Genomic DNA, 12,144 nt, shown 5'->3' with positions numbered 1-12,144 from the left:
GCGGCCTTTCAGGTTATGTCGATATAGGACTCGTTTTACTGTGGATATAGATACTTTTGTACCTGTTTCCTCCAGCATCTTCAGAAGGTCCTTTGCTGTTGTTCTGGGATTGATTTACACTTTTCACACCAAAGTACAGTCATCTCTAGGAGACAGAACGCATTTCCTTCCTGAGTGGTATGAAGGCTGCATGGTCCCATGGTGTTTATACTTGCGTACTATTGTTTGTACAGATGAACGTGGTACCTTCAGGCGTTTGGAAATTGCTCCCAGTGATGAACCAGACTTGTGGAGGTCTACCATAATTTTTCTGAGGTCTTGGCTGTTTTCTTTTGATTTTCCCAAGATGTCAAGCAAAGAGGCATCGAGTTTGAAGGTATACCTTGAAATACATCCACAGGTACACCTCCCTATCAGAAGCTTCTAAAGCCATGACATAATTTTCCAAGCTGTTTCAAAGGCACAGTCAACTTAGTGTATGTAAACTTCTGACCCACTGCAATTGTGATACAGTGAAATAATCTGTCTGTAAACAATTGTTGGAAAAATGACTTGTCATGCACAAAGTAGATGTCCTAACCGACTTGCCAAAACTATAGTTTGTTAAGAAGAAATGTGTGGAGTGGTTGAAAAACTAGTTTTAATGACTCCAACCTAAGTGTATGTAAAACTTCCGACTTCAACTGTAAGCACTTTACACCACTAGACAAGTGTAATATTTGCACATTTTTATATTAGAAGAACACTACAGTACTTTCTACGGTGCTACAGTACTATGTGAATGATGGTTTATTCTACATGGAACTATTACACTTGAAAGTTATCAAAATACTTTGTTTAGAATATCTACTTAAATTCTGAAATTGCATCCCCCATCCGTTTGATTACATCGAAGGAAGGGATTTAACCACCCACTGGAGACTTGAAGACAGAACCTCACCCAGAGAGCTGTGCAAATAGACCATAGAAATGCCATTCTAGTACTGGTTAGACAGCTGAAGTTGTACTCTAACACAACATTAAGCAAAATCATATGGATTAATATCAGTCTAAGGTGTAGATTAGAACACACATTGTTTGAACTTGTGACAAGACTGCATGGGATTATTACTAATATGACTCGCATCCAATGGCAATGTCCACAATAGGTATAACGCCGGGAGCTGCTTGCTGATGTAACAGTTCCAGTGCAGTCACATGCTGACCACAGCAAAATAAATGTACACATACAATGTTATTCAATCATTGCACCCACACTGCTCACGTGCCTCAGCGAGCGTCTGCATGGCCAGGCGCTAAAATAGAAATAGGTTCTATTTGTGACGCTCAACGCAATGCAAGTCCGGCCTCCTATGTCCTCATTGGTTTTTAGGAGCATATACCCACGTGCCATTTCCTCATTGATGTTTAGGAGCATATACCCACGTGGGTGATTGAAAGATGAACTCACATCCACACTCCAGTCAGTTGTAGTAATGCACCGTAAAGTTGGTTGCCAACCGCCATATAAAGCCCAAAGAAGTAAAAATGAAGCCTGAGGAGAGATGACGAGAAAGGAATTCAGTTTACCGTTTTATCTGTGGATTAATTGTCAGAGTAGAGGACCTTGTCTTTTATTTATTTATTTTTATTTCACCTTTATTTAACCAGGTAGGCGAGTTGAGAACAAGTTCTCATTTGCAACTGCGACCTGGCCAAGATAAAGCAAAGCAGTTTGACACATACAACAACACAGAGTTACACATGGAATAAACAAACATATACAATCAGTAATACAGTAGAAAAGTCTATATACAGCATGGGCAAATGAGGTAGGATAAGGGAGGTAAGTCAACAAATAGGCCATAGTGGCGAAGTAATTACAATATAGCAATTAAACACTGGAATGGTATAATGTGCAGAAGATGAATGTGCAAGTAGAGATAATGGGATGCAAAGGAGCAAGATAAATAACTAAATACAGTATGGGGATGAGGTAGATTGGATGGGCTATTTACAGATGGGCTATGTACAGGTGCAGTGATCTGTGAGCTGGTGCTTAAAGCTAGTGAGGGTGGTAAGAGTCTCCAGCTTTAGTGATTTTTATAGTTTGTTCCAGTCATTGGCAGCAGAGAACTGGAAGGAGAGGCGGCCGAAGTAAGAATTTGGCTTTGGGGGTGACCAGTGAGTTATACCTGCTGGAGCGCATGCTACGGGTGGGTGCTGCTATGGTGACCAGTGAGCTGATATAAGGTGGGACTTTACCTAGCAGAGACTTGTAGATGACGTGGACCTTGTGCATTTCAGGTAAAATAACAACCCAATGTTTATATCCCAGGACAGATTAGCTAGCTAGCTAAATTTCCATAAATGTTTCATGCTTTTTGACTTGTCCCCAAATTAATATAATTAGTTCAGAGTAATATTTCAACCTACATGTCCTAGTCGTGTCTGGTGTGGGGGTACACAATCAACGTCCAGTTTGGTCAGCATGTTCCACTTCTGACATCGCCTAAATAAAAACAATGAGCAAGTTCATTTGCATGGCTAGTGCCCCGGGTGGGTGTAGATTTAATTTTACAACCAATGAAATGGTCTAAAATGTGCAAACCTCGCCCAACCGGGGCACGGGGTGGTGCAAAATGAACTCACCCATTGAAACTGTCGGTTATTGCGGGTTAGGGCGGTTGAATGTAGCTGATTGAATATAGCCCTTAGACAATATTTTTTTATTTGGCTTAGTGAACTCTAATTTCTCTACGCTTATTATTCTACAGAGGAGAGGAAAACCTGCAGAGGAAGAGGATGGAGTTGGTCTTGTTTTTGTCTGATGAAGAATACACAAACCCCACCCCCTGTTCATCCAAGACCGATTGGCCCTGCACCCGTCGAACGCCTCCATCCCTCACCTGTACTAACACTTCCTTGGTCACCTTTGAACCTATATACACGTCACCAGTGACCGATAACCCCACGTGAGAGTGCCCCTAGTGGACAAAACAGGCTAAAACATCTCTAGAAAGACAACGTATACACAGGTCAGAATGTTTCCTACACATTTGGTTTCCTCAAAGCAAGACTTCTGTGAATGACTAATTAACAAGTTAACAATAGCAGGAACAAATAATGAAACTCTATAAGCTAATGTAATGCATTTTTATATTAGACAGCATAATTTCACAGACAGTTTAGGCTCTGTCACTGCACTGTCCCAGAAGTGTAGGTCTACACATTGCAGGATGTGGGCCACTGCACTGAGCAGAAGGATGTCCATGTTCTCATCAACTTCCAGCTCATACGAGTAGCTCTTCACTGGGACAATGTAGGAGCTGGACATGCCAAACAGAGCCCCAGCCCGGTCTTACACACACACAGAGAGAGAGAAGTCAGCTGAGGATGTTCACAGTAGAACTACATACAGTGTGTGTACATTCCAGATATTCAAATAGCTAATGACTAACTCATCAATAAGGGTTATTATAGAGAGTACTGTCTGCTGAATGTTTTCGTCATGGGCGGTTTCCTGACACACCTGAGCCACATGTCAGCAATGTCACTTGATGCACACCTGCGAAACACATTTGTTTCTCACGCTGTCAATTGACCTCAGAGTATCGACAGTTCTTACACGACAACCATTACTGCCATTGCTGAAACACTTCCGCTTTTGCTCACCCAGGTCACTGATGTGTTCTCTGGGCTGTTGGCAGGTGGTGCCTAAGCCTTTGGTGTAGCTGGACACCTTTTTAGAAGCATCCACTACAAGGGCGACACCGTGGACCTTGTCTTTAAGGGACGGCTTCTTCAGTCTCTGATCTCACAGGCTTCTCGGGACTGAACTGCGGAGGATGAATGGGAATGAGAACATTAGCTTGGTTCGTCAAACCTATCAGCTGAGAGAGTATTGGAATATCCTCTACTAAGCAGAGGAGTTTATATCAGGGGTGAGCAACTCCTGTGCTGTCCTGTGAGGCTGCCTGCATTATTATGTTCCAACCCATCTGATTCATATTAGTGGTTTTAATTGCAGACCGTGACTAGGTGAGTCCGGTGTGTTACAGGTAGCCTGGTACAAAAGCCGACACACACTGTGACCCCTGTTTCTCAACCCTGATCTATGTAAATGTCGACTCCCGATACCTGCACTGTGTCTTAAGGAGTCCTCATACATCGGTTCAGTTTGCTCCTAGTAGAACTTGGCTAGGTGAGGTGAACGTCTGTGCTCACATACTCCCTTAAGACATTGGCTTGAGAAACAAGGGATGTTACTGTTTGTGCCTTTTGTAAGTTTGGGGCAATTATGTTGCATGAGAGATGGAATCCAAGTCTTTTGCCGGACATACAATTATAAGTCTACTCACATTGTAGGTCACTCACAGTCCTCTGTGTGGCCATTTCCCACAAATCCCAATAGACACTGCAGTACATTTGGGAGCCTAACACGGAACCCAAACCGGCTGCGTGCGTGTGCCATCATGCATACATTTATTTTGACCGCCTACACCAAACGCGATCACGACAGGCAGGTTAAAATATTAAAACAAACTCTGAACCAATGACGTTAATTTGGGGACAGGTCAAAAATCATTAAACATTTGTGGCAATTTAACTAGTTAGCTTGCACTTGCTAGCTAATTTGTCCTATTTAGCTAGCTTGCCGTTGCTAGCTAATTTGTCCTGGGATATAAACTTTGAGTTGTTATCTTACCTGAAATGCACAAGGTCCTCTACTCCGAATCGTTTCTAGTCATCTCTCCTCCTTCAAGGCTTTCTCACCTTTGAACTTATATGGTTATTGGCATCTGAACTTTCATAGTATTACTACACCGACCAGCAACACAGTTCGTCTTTCAATCACCCACGTGGGTATAACCAATGAGGAGATGGCACGTGGGTACCTGCTTCTATAAACCAATGAGGAGATGGGAGAAGCAGGACTTACAGCGCGATCTGTGTCAGAAATAGGAATTACTTCTATTTTAGCCCTTGGCAACGCATACGCTCGTTGACGTGCGCGAGCAGTGTGGGTGCAATAATTTAATAACATAGATTCCTAAATTAATTTTGCAACGCTCGCACACGCGATGCAATGTGGAGTGGTCAGCCTGTTAAAAGGTAATGCTGCCTTTACAGACTGTGACACATCTGAGGTTAAAATGACCTGATGAGTTTGTGCACAACGTGTTGGAAGGCAGTTCCTCTGTGAGACTCAGTTGGACCAACAAACACAGCCTACTTCTCTCCAGAGAAACCTCAAGCAGAGTCTACGAGGGAGTCGGATCGAAAGCTTCCTTTTCATCATCTCACAGAATAGAGTACTGCATCCGGCAATGAAAGTGACATTGAGAATCATGTTGTGCTTGTCAATCATACTGAATGGTAAGTACATTTTCCAATAACAATGGTTAAAGATATTAAACATTTTGATATAACCTCATTGAGTGTTTTGTTGGTTGTGTTCCTCAATGCATTTAAATGCTTTACTGTCAGTTACAATTGTACTGGTACAATCCTTCAGTAACCGTGACACTTTGTTGCGGTGACAGTTCAGTAGGCATATCAAGACATTATGAAATGGAATGCATTTTCGAATTAGAATTGACTTGAGGAACTAGTTATTAGGGGTTGTGTCTGGATGGGGCCTCTCTCTGTAGACCTATATGATTTGTCACCTGTGACTTTCTACAGGTGTACGTTTGGGAGAGTCCCTGGGTGTATCACTGAAGAGCTTATCAGTGAAAGTGGGCGAGGATGCCACACTGGACTGCACTCTGTCCACTAACTGTAGCATGGCCACTGTGAGCTGGTACAAGCAGAGTCAAGGAGAGAGGCCCAAACTGGTACTCAGCTACCACCTGACCAACACCTCCCATGTGCTCTACGGCCATGGCTTCCATCCCAACAAGATCACTGTCCAGACCAATGATAGCAGGCCACTTCACCAGCATCAGTTACTGATCCATGGATCTAAAGAGAATGACATGGCTGTTTATTTCTGTGGACTAACAGAAGGATTTGAAAGAACAACTGATTTGTAGAGACGAATGTGAGGTGTACTATGTAATCACACTGTACTGTATCTACAGGCTACTCTGTATTGGTCTTCCAAAGCAACTCCTAATAAACTCAAGTTGATGTTGTTTTGTTGTTGTCATGTACTAAGAGTGCTGTATTGCCTGAGTGTCTTTTTTGGGGGGTTTCATGGAATATTTATATTGGGTTAACTAACATTTATAATGTAGGCAGAAAAGGGAGAAGGGCAGAAACATATCATGTAAAGTTAATTGTGGTTTACCACAGATAATTGACACTGTCAGAATCACCCCATTCTCCAGCGTGGGCAGAACTGGAGAAGTCATACATCTGTTTCAGACACAACCACTTGTGCTAACTGTTCTTTCCTGTTTTTCTATCCTCCTACAAACTGAATAACTGATCTACTTGTTTTGAGCCTGATATAGAAGGGGGCAACATGTGCCTTGGGAAAACACTTATGTTCCACCCAGATAGTTTTTCACAACATTTCCTCTCTGCACCAGTGTCCTTCCTCTATAATATCTTAGTTCTGAGAGTCTAGCTATTAACGTTACCTTTAGAGAAGATGGAAATAGGAATCTATCATTTATTGACATTCTCCTAATTAGTGATGAACTGACGGTTCTGAGAATGACTGGGCTAAATGCTCAAATGTTGTATAAAAGATATGAGGTGAAGAACTGATTTTTGTTGAATGTCTAGCAACCGAAAGATTGTGTGTTCGAATCTCATCACAGACGACTTTAGCATTATAGCAACTTTGCAACTACTAACTACTTTTTAGCTACTTTGCACCTACTTAGCATATTAGCTCAACCTAACCCCAACTCTAACCTTAACCCTTTTACCTAACCTTTCCCCTAACCCTAATCCCAACCGTAACGCTTTTAGCAAACCCTTCCCCTAAGTGTAAACCTAATCCTAACCGTAACCCTTTAACCTAACCCCTAACCTTAACCCTTTAACCTAACCCCTAACCTTAAGCCCCAGCTAAATGCATCATATGGGGATGATTTCTGTTTTTTGAAAGTTACATATCTTGAAAGTCCATGTTTTGCTTGTCAACAATCAAGTTATGTCAACGATTGACGAATGAAACATACCAAAATATATTTTTGGGGGTGGAGTTTTCCTGTAATAAGTGCTGGCTTCAACACATTACAGAAAGAGATGAATTAACTGTATAGGAAGCTAGGGGGACAGGTCGTGTGCATACCGGACAGCCAATAAATTGGCAGATGCAAACAGATAATCTTTAGCTGACAACAGTACTAAAGGGGTTAAACAAAAAAAATCTGTTTGCGAATTCGTTCATACTGGTTAACCGGCATCTGAGTTGTGCTGTTGCAATATCAACAGCCCCTTATCTCTGATATACAGTGGGGCAAAAATGTATTTAGTCAGCAACCAATTGTGCAAGTTCTCACACTTAAAAATATGAGAGAGGCCTGTAACTTTCATCATAGGTACACTTCAACTATGACAGACAAAATGAGAGAAAAAAAATCCAGAAAATCACATTGTAGGATTTGTTATGAATTTATTTGCAAATTATGGTGGAAAATAAGTATTTGGTCAATAACAAAAGTTTATCTCAATTCTTTGTTATATACCCTTTGTTGGCAATGCCAGAGGTCAAATGTTTTCTGTAAGTCTTCACAAGGTTTTCGCACACTGTTGCTGGTATTTTGGCCCATTCCTCCATGCAGATCTCCTCTAGAGCAATGATGTTTTAGGAACTGTTGCTGGGCAACACAGACTTTCAACTCCCTCCAAAGATTTTCAATGGGGTTGAGATCTGGAGACTGGCTAGGCCACTCCAGGACCTTGAAATGCTTCTTACGAAGCCACTCCTTCGTTGCCCGGGCAGTGTGTTTGGGATCATTGTCATGCTGAAAGACCCAGACACGTTTCACCTTCAATGCCCTTGCTGATGGAAGGAGGTTTTCACTCAAAATCTCACGATACATGGCCCCATTCATTCTTTCCTTTACACGGATCAGTCGTCCTGGTCCCTTTGCAGAAAAACAGCCCCAAAGCATGATGTTTTCACCCCCATGCTGCACAGTAGGTATGGTGTTCTTTGGATGCAACTCAGCATTCTTTGTCCTCCAAACACGACGAATTGAGCTTTTACCAAAAAGTGATATTTTGGTTTCATCTGACCATATGACATTCTCCCAATCTTCTTCTGGATCATCCAAATGCTCTCTAGCAAACTTCAGACGGGCCTGGACATGTACTGGCTTAAGCAGGGGGACACGTCTGGCACTGCAGGATTTGAGTCCCTGGCGGCGTAGTGTGTTACTGATGGTAGGCTTTGTTACTTTGGTCCCAGCTCTCTGCAGGTCATTCACTAGGTCCCCCCGTGTGGTTCTGGGATTTTTGCTCACCGTTCTTGTGATCATTTTGACCCCACGGGGTGAGATCTTGCGTGGAGCCCCAGATCGAGGGAGATTATCAGTGGTCTTGTATGTCTTCCATTTCCTAATAATTGCTCCCACAGTTGATTTCTTCAAACCAAGCTGCTTACCTATTGCAGATTCAGTCTTCCCAGCCTGGTGCAGGTCTAGAATTTTGTTTCTGGTGTCCTTTGACAGCTCTTTGTTCTTGGCCATAGTGGAGTTTGGAGTGTGACTGCTTGAGGTTGTGGACAGGTGTCTTTTATACTGATAACAAGTTCAAACAGGTGCCATTAATACAGGTAACGAGTGGAGGACAGAGGAGCCTCTTAAAGAAGAATTTACAGGTCTGTGAGAGCCAGAAATCTTGCTTGTTTGTAGGTGACCAAATACTTATTTTCCATCATAATTTGCACATTCATTCATTAAAAATCCTACAATGTGATTTTCTGGATTTTTTTTCTCATTTTGTCTGTCATAGTTGAAGTGTACCTATGATGAAAACTACAGGCCTCTCTCATCTTTTTAAGTAGGAGAACTTGCACAATTGGTGGCTGACTAAATACTTTTTTGCCCCACTGTATCTTGGTATGCATCATTCACGACTACGTTTAAGTTGTGTGCTGCTCAATGGATATATATAATGCACAATGTCTTAGGAAAGACTGTCTGGGTTGGCAATAGTCAGTATAGAAAACAGTCGGGCCCACAACTTGGGCCCACAACTTGGACCTACAGGCCATGGTGAAAACATTTGCACACAGAAAAGGAGGACTTCGGGACACTACAGGAGTCTCTCAAGTTGGATTGGATTTGATTGGATTTAATTGACCTTGAATATTGCCATTTATGTAGGCTATTATCCAGAGTTCATCAATAAATAGTTGTCCTCAAGCTGACTATTTTTTCCCCTCATTGTTAGGCTATTTGATGTCATTTTTATTTTCAAAAGTTTATAAAGCCTCCCGAGTTGCGAAACGGTCTAAGGCATGGCATCCCAGTGCTTGAGGTGTCACTACAGGCCCGGGTTCGATCCCAGACTGTGTCACAACCGGCCGTGACCGGGAGTCCCATAGGGCGGTTCACAATTGGCCAAGCATTGTCCGGGTTTGGCCGGGGGGGCTTTACTTGGCTTATCGCGCTCTAGTGACTCCTTGTGGCGGGCCGGGCGCCTGCAGGCTGACTTCGGTTGTCAGTTGAACGGTGTGGCTTCCGGGCTAAGCAGGTGGGTGTTAAGAAGCGCGGTTTGGCAGGTCATGTTCCAGAGGATGCATGACTCGACCTTCGCCTCTACCAAGCTCGTTGGGGAGTTGCAGCGATGAGACAGGATCCTAATTGGATATTATGAAGTTGTGGAGAAAAAGGGGAGAGAGAGAAAAACAAAGTTTATAAATAGCAGCTAAATGCAGTATGTAGTTATAAATAGTACACTGCATATAAAACAATCCCTATTAAGCTAGTGTTTTGAGGGTGGACTGGCTATATTATTTGGCATTAATAGACTGGTTTTACGCATAACTTTCTATCCATGTTGGGAGAGAGCGAGAGCACGGCTCATGTCATGCAGGTTCAGGACAGCGGTATATTCAAAACATTTATATTGGTAGCTGATCAGTATGCTGTTGCATTAAACATTTATTAAAAAAAATTTGAATTTCAACTTAATTACTGAACAAGTAGGCTAATTACATTAATGCCAGCAGTCTAAAAATGGCAACATTGCCACAGCGTGTATAGCTTCGTCAAACGTTAGGCTTAACATGATAAAATTACGACCAAATAGGCCTATCAATAACCGCTTATCCATTAGCTAAAGCAAAATTAAGCCCTGGCACCACAGAAAGCCTATCATTGATTCATTCGATAGGCATGCAGGTGCATAGACATTTCACAATTTCAGCACCATGGACATTGGTAGTATATTCTTGTAAAAAAAAATGGGGGAGGGGGGGGGCGGATTTGTAACATATCATATGGTTTGCAAGTTCATAACATATTGTACTAATTGCAATTGGTAACATTTTGAACAAATTACAATTTGTAATATATCATACAAATTCGAATTCATAACATATGACACGAAATAGATGATGGATTTAATACATTCCAATACTGCCATACTAAGTGGAGTGTCTCGGTTTTACATAAGGAATCATACGAAATGCTCTGAGACCACGTTGGTGTGAGAGGAGAGAGCTGCATGATACTGGAGGCACCAAGACACCAAGACACCAAGCCCCTCAAGGGACTCAGGCAGTTGCCTTTTCTCCTCTCCAGAGCACCAACTGAAACAAACCACTCAGCCAGAATGAACAGAGCAGGACTATGTTTCACTTTACTACTACTGGGGTAACTTTCAGCTCAACTTTCAATGCAGATTGCACTTCATTCTATCTGCATTCTTGCAGTGTTCTGATGATAATGATAGTCATGTTTTTCCTCAGGTGTGTACATGGGGGGAAGCCCTCTCAAAAGGATGTGGTGTTTAGTAGGGGCATCCAGCTCTTTGTAGAAGGTAAGCTGGAATTGTAATAACTTTTGCTACAATGTGTATTTGAAGGCTAATTGTTATTGACACCTTCTCACACAAAGGAGCTCACAATTGTCTGTACTTCAATAACATTTGCTCAAGCGAGTTCTAAGATTTCTCCATGTGTTTGGATGGGAAACACCTTTTCATCCCAAAGTCTTCATGCATGTTGACTTTCTATCTCCTGTCAGGTTTGAAATCTTCTGATCCATCTGTACTCATTCTCTCCTCATTCGGGAGTGACCCTGGTTCTTCACACACACCTATGCTGGTGTGTGTCCTCAGTGGTTTACACACACACCTGGTGGACATCATTTGGTGGATCAACAACACCGTGGTTACCCCAGAGAACAATGTTGTTTGGAGTTCCAGAGGAAGCAATGGCACGTACACGGCTACTGGACTATGGACTGTGTCTGGAAAGGACTGGAAGCCACAGAATTACTACCAGTGTGGAACCAGACATGAAGGAAAGCTTTATATAAATGTAACACAGTCCTCACTTTGCAGGGATTTTACTTAATTACAAATGTTTGTTGATTTATCAAAAATGTTCTGTACTTGACAGCCTCCTTTGCATTTAATGTACAGTCTTTAAACGTATTAAAATATGAATGCAATTATGTTTTTTTTGAGTATTTTAGTGAAAGGTTATTTCCCTGGCTGTTATTACTATATGTTGCCACAAGAGGGCGCTCCCAGACTACAGGTGGAGGAGATGTGGTCGTGTTGAGTGACGGTAAAGTTCTTATGCAGGGCATCTCTTTTACACACTGATTTCAACGGACACAATGTTTCTCTCTCAAGCTGTTATATAAATGCTTTTAAAAAAACATGCACTTCTTAATCAAGCACATGCTGATTTGTTCAAATACTCTTTAATTGTTGATATTCCAATTATTGTTTCCTCCTCTCAATAATAACAAATATATCATTTATAAGGTTGTGATATCATCATCTATAAAATACAAGAAGTCTGACATCCACTTCTTTATTTTGCCCTTTGTCCTGCTTGTCTGATTCCTATGAATAATTAACCATAACACCCCAATTGCCAGTATCAGCCAATGACCTTGCTGTTGGAGCTCAGCTTACTGCTTGCTGTATTAGGAAAGTCAGCAGATTTGGGCTACTTGTTGAAAAACCCTGGAGATATGAGGATGTGCTGAGTGGGAGATAGGATGGGGAAACGTGCAC

At 42.0% G+C, this 12,144-nt stretch overlaps 1 protein-coding gene and 1 long non-coding RNA gene across 2 annotated transcripts; both read left to right on the top strand.

The window, feature by feature from the left end:
* Positions 1-4,873: 4,873 nt before the first annotated feature.
* Positions 4,874-6,119, top strand: LOC109901531 (immunoglobulin kappa variable 3D-7). The gene is made up of 2 exons (XM_074933831.1): positions 4,874-5,358; positions 5,668-6,119. Exons 1-2 carry the CDS (start codon positions 5,310-5,312, stop codon positions 6,015-6,017), a joined length of 399 nt encoding a protein of 132 aa, XP_074789932.1. The 5' UTR covers positions 4,874-5,309; the 3' UTR covers positions 6,018-6,119.
* A 4,511-nt stretch (positions 6,120-10,630) lies between these two features.
* Positions 10,631-11,570, top strand: LOC116376694 (uncharacterized). The gene is made up of 3 exons (XR_004212129.1): positions 10,631-10,766; positions 10,862-10,932; positions 11,139-11,570. It is a non-coding gene; the product is annotated as an uncharacterized LOC116376694 (long non-coding RNA).
* Positions 11,571-12,144: the final 574 nt, after the last annotated feature.

Source organism: Oncorhynchus kisutch, linkage group LG13, assembly GCF_002021735.2.
Source record: "Oncorhynchus kisutch isolate 150728-3 linkage group LG13, Okis_V2, whole genome shotgun sequence".
NCBI classification, from domain to species: Eukaryota; Metazoa; Chordata; class Actinopteri; order Salmoniformes; family Salmonidae; genus Oncorhynchus; species Oncorhynchus kisutch.
Note: the sequence above shows the minus strand (reverse complement) of the source record. Positions and strands in the feature narration are given on the sequence as shown.

Coding starts and splice junctions, on each gene's coding strand:
- LOC109901531 (XM_074933831.1), top strand. CDS start 5,310: ATGAAAGTGACATTGAGAATCATGTTGTGCTTGTCAATCATACTGAAT. Junction 5,359..5,667: donor CTTGTCAATCATACTGAATG/GTAAGTACATTT, acceptor GACTTTCTACAG/GTGTACGTTTGGGAGAGTCC.